The sequence below is a fragment of the Huiozyma naganishii genome, chromosome 7 (genome assembly GCF_000348985.1).
Source record: "Huiozyma naganishii CBS 8797 chromosome 7, complete genome".
NCBI lineage: Eukaryota > Fungi > Ascomycota > Saccharomycetes > Saccharomycetales > Saccharomycetaceae > Huiozyma > Huiozyma naganishii.
The window spans coordinates 117362-133727 of record NC_035928.1 but is presented as its reverse complement, the minus strand read 5'-3'; the positions used below and the strand labels follow the sequence as shown (position 1 = coordinate 133727).

General features: G+C 42.9%; 7 protein-coding genes across 7 annotated transcripts; 4 read left to right on the top strand and 3 right to left on the bottom strand.

Moving 5' to 3' along the window:
- Positions 1 to 20: 20 nt before the first annotated feature.
- SLI1 (N-acetyltransferase) lies at positions 21 to 1391 on the top strand (the record flags this gene model as incomplete). The annotated part of the gene is made up of 1 exon (XM_022608925.1): positions 21 to 1391. The coding sequence occupies one exon, from the start codon at positions 21 to 23 to the stop codon at positions 1389 to 1391; it is 1371 nt and encodes a 456-aa protein (XP_022465372.1).
- A 91-nt stretch (positions 1392 to 1482) lies between these two features.
- Positions 1483 to 2454, bottom strand: KNAG0G00690 (RTA1 domain-containing protein; the record flags this gene model as incomplete). The annotated part of the gene is made up of 1 exon (XM_022608924.1): positions 1483 to 2454. One exon carries the CDS (start codon positions 2452 to 2454, stop codon positions 1483 to 1485), a length of 972 nt encoding a protein of 323 aa, XP_022465371.1.
- A 759-nt stretch (positions 2455 to 3213) lies between these two features.
- Positions 3214 to 3909, bottom strand: KNAG0G00680 (RTA1 domain-containing protein; the record flags this gene model as incomplete). The annotated part of the gene is made up of 1 exon (XM_022608923.1): positions 3214 to 3909. One exon carries the CDS (start codon positions 3907 to 3909, stop codon positions 3214 to 3216), a length of 696 nt encoding a protein of 231 aa, XP_022465370.1.
- A 1024-nt stretch (positions 3910 to 4933) lies between these two features.
- Positions 4934 to 5908, top strand: RPS0A (40S ribosomal protein uS2; the record flags this gene model as incomplete). Its single annotated transcript, XM_022608922.1, has 2 exons — positions 4934 to 5023; positions 5246 to 5908. 2 exons carry the CDS (start codon positions 4934 to 4936, stop codon positions 5906 to 5908), a joined length of 753 nt encoding a protein of 250 aa, XP_022465369.1.
- Positions 5909 to 6222: 314 nt separating this feature from the next.
- On the top strand, positions 6223 to 6549 carry RSM27 (mitochondrial 37S ribosomal protein mS33; the record flags this gene model as incomplete). Its single annotated transcript, XM_022608921.1, has 1 exon — positions 6223 to 6549. The coding sequence occupies one exon, from the start codon at positions 6223 to 6225 to the stop codon at positions 6547 to 6549; it is 327 nt and encodes a 108-aa protein (XP_022465368.1).
- Positions 6550 to 6626: 77 nt separating this feature from the next.
- On the bottom strand, positions 6627 to 8450 carry GPI1 (phosphatidylinositol N-acetylglucosaminyltransferase; the record flags this gene model as incomplete). Its single annotated transcript, XM_022608920.1, has 1 exon — positions 6627 to 8450. The coding sequence occupies one exon, from the start codon at positions 8448 to 8450 to the stop codon at positions 6627 to 6629; it is 1824 nt and encodes a 607-aa protein (XP_022465367.1).
- A 297-nt stretch (positions 8451 to 8747) lies between these two features.
- On the top strand, positions 8748 to 14903 carry CCH1 (calcium channel protein CCH1; the record flags this gene model as incomplete). The annotated part of the gene is made up of 1 exon (XM_022608918.1): positions 8748 to 14903. One exon carries the CDS (start codon positions 8748 to 8750, stop codon positions 14901 to 14903), a length of 6156 nt encoding a protein of 2051 aa, XP_022465366.1.
- Between the last annotated feature and the right edge of the window lie 1463 nt (positions 14904 to 16366).

Genomic DNA, 16366 nt, shown 5'->3' with positions numbered 1-16366 from the left:
CAAGACAAGAGCAACGATCAATGGGGAGGCAATTGTCGTCTCTCGAGCAGTTCTTCTACTACAGGAGCAAATGGGGGTTGCACTCGTGCTTCCTTTTGGGCGTGACGCTGGATAGGACCCCAAGTCAGGCACAATTCGCTCACGCCATCCACGAGTGTCTCGTGAAGTTCCCGCAATTGACAACGACAGTAGTCGAACTGGAGCAGGGGACCCCCACGTTCGCTAACATTACTGTGCCGCTACGATACGATGATTTCGTCGAGGTGAAGCAGTGGGGGCAGTGGGACGCACAGTTGGCCAACGAGATCTTCAAAGAGTACAACTTCCAGTACACAGTCGAGAAACCGTTGTGGCGGATCCTCGCGATGCCCAAGAGCAGCACATTCGTCTTACTCGTGGACCATGTGCTCTTCGACGGGATGTCTACGGTTAACCTCTGGCGGTGTCTGCTGGAGAACTTGGGTCCCGAGTCGACTAGCGATGTTCTTTACGAACCATCGAACGAAGCCGATCAACTCGGGCAGAGGCCACACCCCTATGATTCCTGGCCCGTGGGCTGGTCTTGGAGGTTGAAACGGGCACTAGTGCCCTGGATCTTTTACTACGCGCCGCGCACAGTTACGGGAGTCAATGAACAGTTGGTCCATTTCTCACAGTACACGCTGCAAGACAATCTACTGCAAAGGAACAAGCCTGAAGAATACAAGATTTACAACGATAACGACAGGTGGGTACTGAATATCAAGGGGGAACCAATGGCCAAACTAATAACAAGATGCAAAGAACACCAAGTGTCGTTGACTTCTTATCTGGTCTCCGTCTTTGCCCTCGCATTGTCCTACCAAGCGGAGGGCAACATAAGAGTGGATATTCCGATGAACACGAGAAACAAGTGCAAGGAGACTGTGGGGGTCACTGAACAAGAATGTCTTTTGGGGAACTTCGTCGGTGGGATATCGCACACTTACCAAGCACAACCTGGGCAAGACATCTGGAGAATGGCAAGAGAGGCACAAACGACCGTAGTGCAGAAGTCGCAGGATGACATTGACGACACAATCAACGAGGTGAAGTTACTAGATGTTGTTTCCATACAGAAGTTCCTTGCCAAAAAACTAGAGGAAAGATGGCCAGCGGGCACATTTGAAGTAACCAACCTTGGGTTCCAAAAGTTCCCCGGTGACGACGGTGAACAAGGTGTCGAGTTCCAAGTTCAAGATGCATTCTTTGACGAACCGCAAGGGATATCCGACATTTTCACCGTCGCGGCGATCTCCACGAAGCACGGTGGTCTGAACTGCTGCATATCCAGTCCCGTATCCTTAAGGAACGAATTTCAACCGGTATGGGACCGCGTTAAGAAAGAATTCGGAGTGGAAGACAAAAGGTAGCCTGTTATCCTTTTTCTATATATATGGTAACTTGTAAAAAATGACTTGATAGAGACGTAAACTCTACATGAGGGCATTCCGCTAGATGATTTTATACTTCTGGTTTCAACTCGTTCCCATCATCGAAAATATCATCACTGTCCTCCTCCTTGACGACTACGCCAGCGCGGGTGTTCGCCAGATGCAATTGTGCAACGACAGATTCCTCTTGTATCTTGAATATATTATTGAGTGGCATGGTGATTAAGAACGACACGAGCAGAAGGAACATTTGTAACGCGTCAAACACGTATAGGAACCACTCGTGGCCCTCAATGTATCCAGAATACCCCTCGATAAACTCGATTGCTCTGACTATCGACCTGATCAGAATCAGGAAACTGTTTACGAGCAAAGTCAAGTTCAAAGCTCTCCAAGTATTGGTTCTCCTTGGGATATCACTTTCGATCTTGTACACTTTGAAGTAAAAGATGAATTCGTTTATGATAAAAAGCCCGAAGAACGCAATCTGCACAAACAGACCAACTGTGACGATATCCGACCCAGCCTTGCGCGAGTCTTCCCCGGCCATCATACCACCACCTGCAGCCTGCATCAGCAAACTGGCAACATCACCAAGGACAAAAATCAGAGTGTTCCAACGGGCGGGCATAATCATGATCTTTTCTGCAAACAGCAGATGAGCAAGCCGTCCAAACAACATGTAAATGGTCGCCGCGTAAAGCGTGGGTGCAATGAGCAACAGCACCGTTTGTACAATGTATGGGCCCATCTTATCCTGGTTCCAAGCGGACGCAGCCCTGCCTATGTATCCAGCCAATTCTACTAACCCACCGACAAGTAGCGGAATGTATGCACCCACAAGCTTCCCGATAGGGTATTTCCTGACCTGTTCATAGTTGCCACGCGAGCTACTGTCCCACACATCGCATACAGCTTTACTTCGGCGGGAATACACGATGACGGCTGCGATGAGCGCAAATGATAAGAGCGCGAAGAGCACGACAAACGCAACTGCCGCACCTTTGTTGGAATTATAAGAGTAGAAATCGTAGTCACCCATTTTCTCTTCAGAATCTCCCGGTCCTGTTGGTTGTACCACGTGAGACCCACTCAACAACAGAGGGGAACGACAGCTGAGTGCAAGAGCCGCATGGGTTCATCGCGTTCTTATATAAGATTAGAGTCGTGACAGATCTGACGAAAAGGGAAATTAGAGAAAACTCTGCGCTTCGCCGCAGGAAGGTAACGAGTGCGCAACTGCCTAATCGGGGTCCTTCTCGAAGGCAGCGCGACGTGGCGCAGTTGTTGTGGACCCTATACGGCAGGGCAGAAGGGCCCTGTTGTAGGCCTAGCGACAACCTGTGGCTTTTCTTCTCGTCTTGATTGTTTGATGCTGCGGTAAGGCTTGTTTCGGGGCGTACGGGCAAAAGTCCATTCAATTGAACGCAGCGTTTCTTAAGGGCTTAGCGGGTTTGAACAGTATGCTCTGCGCCACATGCAAGGCTGGTTCTTTGCTCTTGTTTGTATCGTTGTAAGAGGCTACTGTTTCATGGTTTACGTCGGGATATGGTCCTTCTATAGGCTTGCTTGACGTGAATACTGTATCGGTTTCTCTAAAAGGGAACTGAATAATATGTACTTCTCACAAAAATAGCATTTACCGTAGTTTCCAACACTATTAATATTCAAATGTTTATTTTTATTATGTTTGTATGTATTATTTGTGTTGTCAAAATAATGAGAGAACACTCGTTGGTGGACGGAGCAGGTTTCCAAAGTGTTGCTTTGTATCCTATTTATAGCAGCTTAAAATAGGTGTTTAGACCGCAATCTTTTCATCATCGAACTGTTCGGATTGCGGGTTATCTGAATGAAATTCAAGCTGTGTTGCGATGGAATCCTCTTGCACTTTGAAAATGCTATATTGGTTCCTTACTAATAGGAAGCAAGCGGCCAACAGAAACATGGGTGTAGAATCGAAAACGTACAGAAACCATTCGTGACTCTCAATGACACCAGAGACACCTTGTAGAAATCCGGCGACTCTGACGATGAATCTCAATTGAATAAGGAAGCTGCACGTGAAAAGAACTAACAGGAGCACTTCCCATCTTCTGTTCCGGACTGGGAACCTATTGTCACCCTTGCGCAACTTGGAGAGCAAGAAGCACTGGTTGATCATCAATAACCCGAAGAAGGCAATTTGCACGAAAAGCCCAACAATGACAAGATCGGACCCGACATTGAGAGAACTGGCCTGAGACATGAGACCGGCACCAACACCTTGTAGGATTCTACTCGTCGCATCGCTCATTAGAAAGATGAGTGTACGCCACCGAGCAGGGAAGAAAAGAAACCTTTCAGCAAACAACAAATGTGCCAATCTACCGTATAACATATAGATCGTGACACCAAACATCGTAGGGGAGATCAGCAACATAACCCCTTGCGCGATGAAGGATCCCAAATCCCCATCCTTTGACGCAGACACGCTTCTACCCAAATAACCGCCCATTTCGACCCACCCTCCAAAGAGCAAAGGAATGTGTACGAGAAACAATTGCCGTTTGGTGTAGTGCCTTACCCCTGGTGAGCAACCTCATCGTTATCGTACCATTGTTGGAGCCTTTTCCCACCACGCTTGGCTTCCCTAACGGTTAGCACGGTTAATGAACTCGTGATACATGCGAAAAGTACGACAAACGCAATTGCTGCACCAAGGTTGGGCTCGTACCGGTAAAACATCATTCTACTCATCTTGTTGGATATTTACGGTTCTACTGGATACACACAAAAGCAAGATGGGAAGGTACCCAGGAACAACCACCGGCCAAGTTACGAGTGTGTACCTTAGTTATATACTACAATTCAAAGGAGGCTCTTTCGACCACCAACCTAGCAAGAAACCCGGAAGTATCACATTTGCCGCCATGTAAACTGCTGCTTGTGAAGCTGCGCTCAGCGCCTTATCTCTCTCGTTAAAAACCGCAGCGTATAAGCCACCATGACTACCACCGTAAAGACTTGATCGTTCAAACAGGCTTGGTTAACACAAAGAAAAAGACAATATTTTACACCCGTGCACCTCATATTACATCGGTACACCATTTTTTATTTTTTACCTACACCTTTTTTTTCGCTTTTTTGAACCACAAAAATCCCGTTTTGGGCAATGATTTTTCAGCTGTCGGCACTGGAAAAGAGGTCCTGGGGGAGCCTGTAGGCTCAAATATTCAAGAGTTAGGCGGAAAAGAGCACGTCCCAGACTTAGATGTCCCTTTGGAAGCTAGGCAGAAAGGAAAGAAAAAGATACAGATCCCCTCCCGTGATGCCGGAGGGGACGCAAACAGAGATGGCGATTCTGTTTTGCGATGTTTGTCACTTTTCGTTACTGGGGGGATTATTCAGTGCACGGTTAACGATAGTTTGGGTTGTATACAGCTGTTTTATTGCATTCAGTAGTTGTGTTGCGTTAGCGTGGATCCATTTTTTTTTGTGATTATCAATCTGGAAGATAGAGTAATCAAACAAAACGCAACATGTCCCTTCCAAGTACTTTTGATTTGACTCCAGAAGACGCCCAATTGTTGTTGGCTGCCAACGCCCACTTGGGTGCCAGAAACGTTCAGGTATGTTAAAAGATCCGAGTAAATTTTTTGTGCATGTTAATGTCTCTCCCTCATGCTCAGTGCAGGAACTGAAGAAGTGAATTTTCCCGGGAGAGAGATGGTTTTGTGAACATGCCCACAGCAATCAGGAATGACATTTTACTAACAACTGTTTTCGCAATCGTTTTTACATGCTTTTCTTTTCGTGTCTAATTGATTGATCAATATAAATTTTTCTTACAGGTCCACCAAGAACCATACGTTTTTAACGCCAGACCAGATGGTGTCCACGTCATCAACGTCGGTAAGACTTGGGAAAAGATTGTCTTGGCCGCCAGAATTATCGCTGCCATTCCAAACGCTGACGATGTCGTTGCCATCTCCTCCAGAACATACGGTCAAAGAGCCGTCCTAAAGTACGCTGCCCACACTGGTGCCACCGCCATTGCCGGTAGATTCACTCCAGGTTCCTTCACTAACTACATCACCCGTTCTTTCAAGGAACCAAGAATTGTTATTGTCACCGACCCAAGATCCGATGCCCAGGCCGTCAAGGAAGCTTCCTACGTTAACATTCCAGTCATCGCTTTGACCGATCTAGACTCCCCATCCGAATACGTTGACGTTGCCATCCCATGTAACAACAGAGGTAAGCACTCCATCGGTTTGATCTGGTACTTGTTGGCCAGAGAAGTTCTAAGACTAAGAGGTACTTTGGTCGACAGAACTCAGCCATGGTCCATCATGCCAGATTTATACTTCTACAGAAACCCAGAAGAAGTCGAACAGCAGGTTGCTGAAGAGGCTGTCGAAGGTGCTGAGGAAGAGTCCAAGGAGGAAGTCACTGAAGAACAAGCCGGTGCTTCTGAATGGGCTGAAGAGAACACTGATGCTGCTGAATGGTAAACAACTCAAATCAACACTCACAGGTTTATATATATATAAATATCATCATCATCTAAGTAAAATATTAATAAGAAATCATTAAACTAAAAAACGTTACATGCTTCTTCGTATACCTCGCCGTGATAACGACGGTTCGTTACAAAAAGTAACAGGAGAGCACCAGCGACATAAAACCCTGTACCATGTCCCTCTCATTATCTTCAAAAGTGCAGAAGAGGGAAAAAAATATCAAATAAGAAAATGGTGCAAGTTAAGCCGCAGCAATAACTGCAAAACTTGAAGATCCGTGAGAGAACCCCCAGCCGTGACCAATTATGAGTGTGCCCAGGCAGAGGCTCGCGAAGCTTTACGAGCTGTCTGCAAAGATATTTGACCAAAATTTCAACCCGGGGAGAGTAAGGACCGGATCGAAGATATTGTCGCAGAGGCTGAAGGGACCATCCGTCGCCAATTACTACGGGAACCCAGACTTCATCAAGTTCAGAAACTTGAAGTCGCTGTTCCCTGGAACAGAGTTCATTGACCCTGATGAACAGTACCGGTTGATGAAAGTGGAAGGTTTGAAACGTCGTGGGAAGGGCGCCCCCAAGAAAATGAAGAAAACGGATACTGCATCCAAGGGGAAGAAGGGGAAGAAATGATCTTTTGGTACACTAACCTGTGTGCCATATGTATCTTATATTCATGCATGTAAATACTTAACATTATCGGTATCATTTTACGTCTCGGCCTCGTGCTTCGCGTGCTCATTAGGGAGAGTTTCAAGCAGCTCCTCATAAATGCAATGAATCATCATTGGTTCCACGGGTAACGAGGAGTACAGTACGCAATATAGCCTGTTCCGATTTAGCGAGATGGGTCGACCGCCCAAAATTTTTTTCAAAGTGCCGAGAGAGCAGTACTGTTCACCTATCTGGCCCAATAAAACGGTATAGAGGCTAAACATCATTCCAAATTGCAATGGGTTATTCTTTAGTTTGAAAGAGTTCCCCTGGTCTGCAGTGGTGAGAGATACCCCGCCAGGTAATCTTTTAGGGTCCTTTATCCGAAGTAGAAGCGCAAACAAAGGGAAATGGTTTATCAGCGCAATTACGTAGTTCAGGCCGATTTCAAAATAGATGGCGAACAACCTCAGCACAGTGTAACTAATATAGAAAGCCAACACTGTCGGGGTTAAGTATACGAGGGGCACAAATATCAACATCCCCATTAGTAGCTGGTCAAGATCGAACGAATGGAAATCGACTCTGTGCCGTAACTTATTCCGTTTCTTCCCACGGAATAAGTAAAACAGACTCATCATAGCATTCAACTGCCAAGAATACAGCTTGTTGATGATGTGGTAAAAGCAGTAAATGTGTAGGCTTATTAGCGTGAAAAAATCCGCTAGCAAAGAAAACCCAAAGGAGGCGCCAATGAGTATCATTGTTTTACTGACAACTTTTAAAAGTTTCGACAAGCTCTGCTCACTGGTGAATGGGGTAATGACGTAAAAATTGGCAAATTCAATGATCCATAAAAACAGATCGCTTAAAAATCTCGTCAGTTCGTCATTAAGCTTGATCCCAAACGGGTTGTTTGCCAATCTTGTGGTCACTGACTTTAACAAATCGTTAAGACAATACGTGACTGCCCTATTGATCAGGGGACACAAAGCTCCACTTTTATCACTTATGACTGATCCAATTATCAGACCAAACGATAAATCATTTATCATCAGCCATATGGTATTGTAAAATCGAATGTAGTCCGGATAAAACTTGCAAGGAAAGTCCCTTGTTGCACCCTTTGCTGGCTGGGCATGGTTAGAGAACCGCCTCATTTTTTTCCTCACTAGCTTATTCTTATTAATCATTAGGTATTGCACTGGGAAATAGCACAGTTGTCTGCAGCGCAAATCGATCTGTCTTGCAGTAGCGGAAACGTTCGCTAGGGGGAGGTACCGCCAATTCAGTACCGCAGAGACTGAATATGCGACAGTACAGAGCATGACTATAATATGTAGGAATGTCCAACATATTAATCTATTGAACGTTGTTTGTTTGTACCACGCAAATATGGATCGCCAAGGGCGATATTGTTGCTCAGCCGTTGTAAGCTGTGGGTATTTAGTATGGAATGCAGAGAGGTGTGAGTAATACAGATTGATCAAGCTAACTGACTGTCTCAATTTGGAGTCCGTGTGGAAGTAGCGACTATATTCATAAAGCTTCCGCATGTTTCCAACATCGGATGTATGGTTTTGCTTTTCGGGCAACGTTAGCGATATGGGCTCTAGAGCAAAAAACTGCATTAAGTCGAGTCGTGGAGCATCAAATCGAGTAATAGCAACGTCCTTTTCACCAAACTGCCACTCTGTGCCCCCAGCTTCACTCACTGCAGCTTCACAATATGGATGTTCCAGCGCAGTCTGCGCCCCGTTTCGAGGCACAGTGTCAAGCACCATTATATCCGAGCCCTCCAATGAGATCCCGATTGCAATTGCGCCGTCCTCATCAGGCCTCGAGTACAGGTGTTCAGGCCAATATACATAGCTGACCATTGCTGGGAACTGCCGCTCAGATTTAACAAGTCCTCAGCAACATCAATCTATAATTAAACTCACTTGGGCCTCTCTCTTATTCCAATATTTTCCAGACGATGACTTTTTACAGTCTTTTTCTTGTTCAAAAATAAATCATCCCGATACATACGCGAAGGTTCGCTAAACAAGTAGAGCTGGAAACGTCCAAGGTACCAGTACCAACCCCTCTCTTATCTTTCCCTTTTCTTGTGGTTTATCAAGAAGATAACTGCATCTAGTCGTGAAATTTCTTTATAGATCCGTGCTCGTTTCGCGATGGAGAACCACCAACGGATCTTGACTGGTCCGTTCGAGCCTGGAAGGCGCCCCCCGCCACCACCTCCTGCAACAGGAGGTCCGCGAGAAAATATTAGATTGAAGAGTACGGAAAGGCGACCCCCGCCAATTGTGATTCCGCCAGCTTTGCATATATCTCCTCCACAAGGCGAAACTGATTTAGAGGACGATAGTAATAAGTCTGATAAGCTTGAGTCTCCCATGGCAAGGCTCTTTAAAACGCATATAGTAGGTAAAGCCTCGAAACGAAGGCCGAAATTATCACTAAGAACCACTTCCTTTAACAGTTCCAGGTCGAATGATGATGATAACTTGAAGACCGGGAAGTCTGCAGTGAGCCAAAATATATTTGGAGACGCCTCTGGATTGTCAACGGCATCACCTAACCGGAAAAGGGGTAGATCGTTGAGAAAACCAAGTGCCTCCACTAGTAAAGATTCCAAATCCAGGTCAAGATCAAGATCTGTAAGCATCGGGAGCACTGATAGAGCGCCAAGGTCGGCAAAAGTTTTATCTCTTATCGCAGCTGACGATATGGACGAGTTCCAAGATATTCAAAACGAGTTCCGGAATGTAACCGATGAAAAGGGACTTAAATGGTTACCATCTCTGAATAAACAAGACGATGAAGAGGAGGATCAAGAAACGGAGACTGGACGCTTTTTTACTGAACAGGAGGACAGGTACTTTCTGTATCCCACCACACCGGGTATAGCATCGAATAAAGACACATTTTTCAGGAATCCAATCAAGGCCCAACCGGAAAATAATGTGCTGGAAACAAACTCAGAATGGAATGAGCAATGGGAAGGTATGTCCTCAATCAATAATAATTTGAAATCTGTATTCGATGATGATGATTTACACACAAAGAATGATGATGTAATGGAATCCACTTTGTCAATCGCATTACCTGACTTTGATGAGCCAGTTAAAAAAGCCAGGGAGCCCTTGAAACTTTACGGTAATTCGTTGGGGGTAATCCCCCCAGACAACAGAATAAGGCTTGTTCTAGCGGAACTCCACGAACGTAGTTGGTTCAAAACACTATACCTTTTTTTACTTACATTCTTCACGGTACTTTTGGCATACAGGACCTATAACCCTAAAAATGTTGATTTTTTGTACAGATTTAACAACTGGTCCGATTATATCAACTTCATTCTCTTCATACTTTTCACTATAAACGATGTGACAAAAATAGTTGCATTTGGGTTTTGGGATGATTCAGATATGTTTGCTGCATACGGGAAGGAATACAGATCTTTGCTTGAAAGATTCGGCATTGTTAAACTTTACGAGTCACTCACTAGAAAATATGGCGCAACATTAATCGATTCCATCCTGCCCTTTAAAATACACACTGCCGTAGAAAGGAAACACTTGCAGGAAACAATGAGGAATAGAGTTGCTGATCAGAAAACCCCTGGGGATAAAAAGGATAGGTTTCAAATACCCCGAGCGTTTGCACGTTCATCATGGAACAGAATTGACCTGGTATCCACAAGTTGCTTTTGGATAGGCATGTTTGTATCTATTAAAAACTATGATAAGAGGGTTGGGATACGAATCTTCAAACCTCTGGCTGTCCTGCGAATATTAAGATTGGTCAACACGGATACCGGTATATCATCTATTCTAAGAGCCCTAAAGTACGGTATCCCACAACTGATTAATGTTGGGTCCATGATGGTGTATTTTTGGGTATTCTTCGGCATTCTTGGAGTGCAAATATTTCAAGGTTCATTGAGACGACATTGTGTTTGGGTCAATCCAAGCGACCCTGCAGATCGGTACCAATACAACATGCAATTTTGTGGAGGCCACTTGGAACCGGAAACTAAGCAACGAATGAACTACGTATTTGAGGACGGTTCGAATGGACCAGTCTCCAAAGGATTTCTGTGTCCTCCATATTCCAAATGCATATCCAATTCTAACCCATATAATGGAAGAGTTAGTTTCGACAATATCGTCAACTCCATGGAATTGGTGTTCGTGATTATGAGTGCTAACACTTTTACTGACTTGATGTATTACACGATGGACTCAGATGAAATGGCAGCATGTCTGTTCTTTATCTTCTGTATCTTTGTGTTGACTATATGGATGATGAATTTACTCATCGCAGTTCTGGTTTCCTCATATGACTTGGCGCACGAAAAATATAAGAAGAAGAAGTTAGAGAGACGTGATGATGAAACATGGGTTGTTCGCTTAGCTAGAGGATATTGGAAGTATTTCAAAGTCAAGGCATCTTCTACGGACTTTCCCGTATGGGCATCGAAAGGTATATTCTGGTACGAGAATTTTGAGTGGATTTTTGTTGTCCTGATAATAACTGACCTGGTAATGCGTGCCTGTTTAAGTGACCAAAGCAGCGAACATGATATTTATAGGCTCTACATGACGGACAGGGGGATATCTATTGTACTTTTCTTGGAAACTCTACTGAGAATGGTGCTATACATCCCAAACCCTTGGAGGTTTTTATTGAAAGCAAATTACATTATTGACCTGGTCATCTCTTTTATTACTCTCATTGTCAGTTCTTTGGCGGTAAAAGGGAAGCTGGGTCATTCGTATTATTGGTTGTCTTTGTTTCAGATTTTCAGATTCTATCGCGTCGTTCTTTCCATATCGCTAGCCAGACAACTTTGGCAAGTAGTTTTAAAAAATGGTATGATGATTTGGAATCTTACCTCCTTCTACTTTTTTTTCACATTTTTGGTCGCTATTATCCTTTCGCTCTTTTTTGAAGGTGTAGTAGATCCTAATGAGATGTCTGATGAAGCGTTTGCGATGTATTCGTTACCAAATTCATTCCTTTCTCTTTTCATCATCGGTTCTACAGAAAATTGGACAAGCATACTTTACACCTTGCAGCAATACTCTCCCAACGTATCGTCAGCATTTTTCTGTTCGGTTTTGCTTATTATTTGGTTTATTCTTTCCAATTCGGTTATGTTGAACATTTTCATTGCGTTAATATCGGGAAGTATGGAGATAGAAGAGAGTGAAAAACGTCCTTTGCAGATTAAGCATTATTTGAAGTATGTTTACCCTCAGAAAATCCAAGAATACACCCATGCGTCATTGATACAACGTATTAGGAAAAAGATATTTGGGAGGGGAGAGGTAGAAGACTCCAGAGACTTCAAGCAATTTTTAATCAGAGGTACGGCGATTATGAATATTGCACATAACATGGATGATTTAGCCAAGGAAATCAATGAAAATTCTTCGGAAAAGGAAAGCAAGCAGAAAGTGGTCCTTCACTGGATAAATAAGGTTTTCAAGTTCCCTGTATTGTTGAAACGGTTGAGATTTTTTAAAAATAATCCGTTTTATCGCAAACCGGAAGTTGTATTCACCGAAATGAATGGCATAGATGGAAAAACGTATATTCTTCAATTGAATGAGTTTGAGGACGAGAAGTTAGAGTACTTAAAGAGCCACCCCTCGTTCAATTACTCATACTATATTTTTCCCCCCCGACACAGGTTTAGACGATTTTGCCAGAGACTAGTACCCCCAAGTTTCGGGAAAAGAACGGATGGTGTCCGTTTCTTTGAGGATGATACGGACATGTACACCAAGAGACGATATTTCAGTAAGATTGAAAGAGATCTCTTTGTTTTCACTTATGCAATTGTGACTGTCCTCTTGGTCATCGTTTCTTGCTTTGTCACACCTCTCTACAGGAAAAAAAACCATATAAGAAAACATGATTGGCCGCTTTACATTGATTGTGCGTTCATCGTTTTATTCTCCTTGGAATTTATTGTTAAGACTGTCGCTGATGGATGGGTCTATTCACCTAATGCTTACACAAAGAACCCGTGGAATCTTGTCGATTTTTCGGTTTTGATGTACATGTGGATTTACCTGATAGCATACTTAAAAAATGACGGTAACCTTTCAAGAATCTTCAAGGGGCTTTCAGCGCTGAGAGCTTTGAGATGCTTAACTATCAGCAATACTGCTAGACAAACTTTTACCATGGTTTTATTTAAAGGAATGAAGAAAATAACCGAGGCAGGTGTTATTTCCTTTACCTTGTTATTCCCCTTTACAATCTGGGGGCTGGGACTATTCAGAGGTAGATTAGGAACATGTAACGATGGGTCACTTGATCGTGCGCATTGTTTTGATGAATACACGAACCAAGTCTTCAAGTGGGATGTTATGATGCCTAGAACCTACTCTCAGCCAAACCTTTATTTTGATTCTTTTCCTAGCTCGTTAAGATCCCTTTTCGAAATTATATCCTTGGAAGGTTGGGTTGATCTACTAACTAATCTGATGAACAGTACTGGTGTTGGGACTGCAACTTCAACTCTAGGCGACCCGAAGAACGCAATTTTTATGATCTTTTTCAATTTCTTAAGCATGGTTTTCATTTTGAATTTGTTTGTTTCATTCATCGTTAGCAACTATGCCAAAACTACGGGAAGTGCCTACTATACTGCAGAAGAAAAAGCTTGGTTAGAGTCCTTGAAGCTGCTTTCACAAACAAAACCACTGGCGCAGCCTAATTTGTTTGAATTATCAAAATCAAGATTATTTTTCTATCACTTGGCCGTTGAGAAGAAAAACTTCTACTATGCAACATTCCTTCAAATTGTCCTTTACATGCACATAGTTGTCTTGTTGAGTATTTCATACTCTCACTCGACTGCACTTGTTACTTTTTCTGAGGTCTTTTTTATGGTGTCAACGAGTATCTTTCTACTGCAAGAGTTGTTTCAGATGTATGGTGAAGGGATCTACCTTTATAGTTCCCATTTGTGGAACACGCTAAGATTTCTTATTCTTACTGTCTCCTTTATCCTAACCATTACTGGTTTCCACGTCCACCCTAATCACGTTTGGTTCCATAATCTAAAGGATTTTTTCCATCTTATCATGTTTTTGTACGTCATCCCCCAGAGCGACATGTTAACTGAATTATTACAAACCGCCACTGCCAGTTTACCCCCCATTCTGTCCTTAACATATACCTGGGCCATTCTATTTTTGGTGTATGCGATGGCCTTGAACCAAATTTTTGGTTTAACTAGACTTGGTTCTAATACAACGGACAACCTTAACTTTAGAACTATCGTAAAAAGTCTGATCGTTCTATTCAGATGTAGTTTCGGTGAAGGTTGGAACTATATTATGGATGACTTGACTGTCGCTGAACCGTTTTGTACGACCGATCCCACGACAGGTTATAGTGACTGTGGCTCCCGGATATACGCCTACCTACTACTGATGTCATGGAATGTTCTGTCGATGTACATTTTCATGAACATGTTTATCTCTTTGGTCATCGGAAATTTCAGTTACGTGTATCGAAGCGGTGGGTCTCACTCTCCCGTCAATAGGACTGAAATTAAGAAATACGTCGAAGCCTGGGTTAAATACGATCCGGATGGCACTGGTGAATTAGAATTCTCGTTATTGCCAAAATTGATGCATTCATTTGATGGAACTTTTTCGTTCAAAGTTTGGGAGGGCTCACTAACGATTAGCAACCTTGTCAAACATTATATGACAGTGAATCCGGACGACCCCTATGATGTTAAAGTAGATTTGAAAGGTTTAAACCTAAAATTGAATACCATTAATAAAGCAAAAATTCTTCACAGACGGTTGCAGTACAGAAGATTTGTTCAAGAAACACGATACACAAATTCATATGAGGGTGCGATTAAATTTAGCAGACTGTTGTGTCTCGTCCCATTGTACACAACGTATAATCCACGTGAGTGTCTTGGTATTGACCAATATGTTCGGCATTTGTACAATATGAACAAGGTGGACAAATATTTGGATAATCAGAGAAATGTTGACGTTCTAGATATGGTTGTGACAAGATGGAAATATCATCTAAAGAAAAAGTATTTTCATCTCAAGATTAAAGATGGGGATTTTATGGGAGATGATGATTTTGCAAATTCAACATTGGACAGAAGAGATTCTACCGATAATCTTCCGATAGAAACCCCTAGAATGGACTTTGGTGTTGATAACTTTATGTGGTCACCAGATATGAGTAGAGTTGACCAGGAGAGTCCAGATTTGATCCAACAGTTGAGTTGGGTTGATGACAAAAAGGATAAGGAAGACTCGAAAGAAAATACCTGAGTGAATTTGTAGTTAAACAAAACGAGCTGCCAAATTTATTGCACCTATACAAGATAGGTGTAACATGTTCTGGTACGACTAAGGGTACTTTTTTTTTGATCGTGTCCTATGAATTTTCAAAGTAGAGAGGTTTAAAGACTTAATTAAATAGACGCTTATTTAAAGTAAAAGTATAGAAGGGTAGAGAGCCCCAAGTAATGGGTACAAGAGGAAACATGCTTTGAGAGGTTATCTTGTTCTTTGATTTGGATACTTTTTGATGAACAGGTTCAGTTTGGAAACTCTGTCTGTCAATGGACACAAGTTTTCTAGTATCTAACTTACTTGCCAAAATAAAATGTGGACCCCCCCCCCCTTTGTAATAAATTTATAATATAGTACTATGGGTAATAGGGCATCTTGAAATAGTATAGCCCCGTAATTGAAGGGGAACTCTAGCCAAGTGAATTTCACCCGCTAGGCAATTGGTTTGACATCTTTCAAAACAATTTCTGAAGACCAGAATACTGGAAAATAGAACTGTATTTTAAATGTAGAAGTAAACGGTACCATTATCTGACACGATGACTAAGAATACTCTGTGTGAAGTTATAAGTTGCAGACTGTAGTTTCACACGAGAAGAATGAAAAAGAGGAAATATTGCACTTAAGAAATACTCTTTTGATTCTAAGTAGAAGTAGTTCGTTACATAGTTCTGTTTAAAGAAACCGATCAAGTTGATAATAAAAAAAGAAAAATAACTTTAACATGTACCAACCTAGGTGATTAATTACTTTTCTAATACTGCTAACTATAGGCGCAGTCAAAACTGTACGGGGCTACCAGAATAGCGACTATCCGCTCAACGCTGGTAACTCCACTGTCAATGCAGGGCTCAATGTCCTTTGGTGTCTTGAACACAGAGGTCTGCCCAACGACACCTATGTGTATGTCGATGACTCCGGCACCATTAATCTAGACGCTACACAATTTAATGCTACCAACCCACAAATTACCCAGTTACTAGTGTACTGTGTGTCGATCTATGGTAATGGGTTAGGATTAAACCTCTTTAACACTGCTGATACGTCAAGTCAAGGCACACTCGGTGGGCCAGGTGCAAGACATTGTTTATGGAGACACTGCACTGCTTCCGCTGAGGCCGATGCCCTTGGCAATTCAACCTGAGGTACTTGCGGCAGACGATCCTGACTTTGAAAACATTGGAGCGAAATATAGAGATAACTACATAATGTCCGTTTCGGACGGGAAAGACTGTAGTAGCGCGCTCGACATATTTACGTATGCCGATCAATGTCAAGGCATGTTCCAGGGGCACTATTCGTTCGCGGCTTTAAACCCTCTGTCAACCCATATGCTGATAATAACAGCTTGGCCCCACCACGGATGTTCCAAGGGTAATGAGCAGGTCTATCTATTGCAAGCGAACGGTGTGTTAACGTGTCAAAAACGCAAAATATAC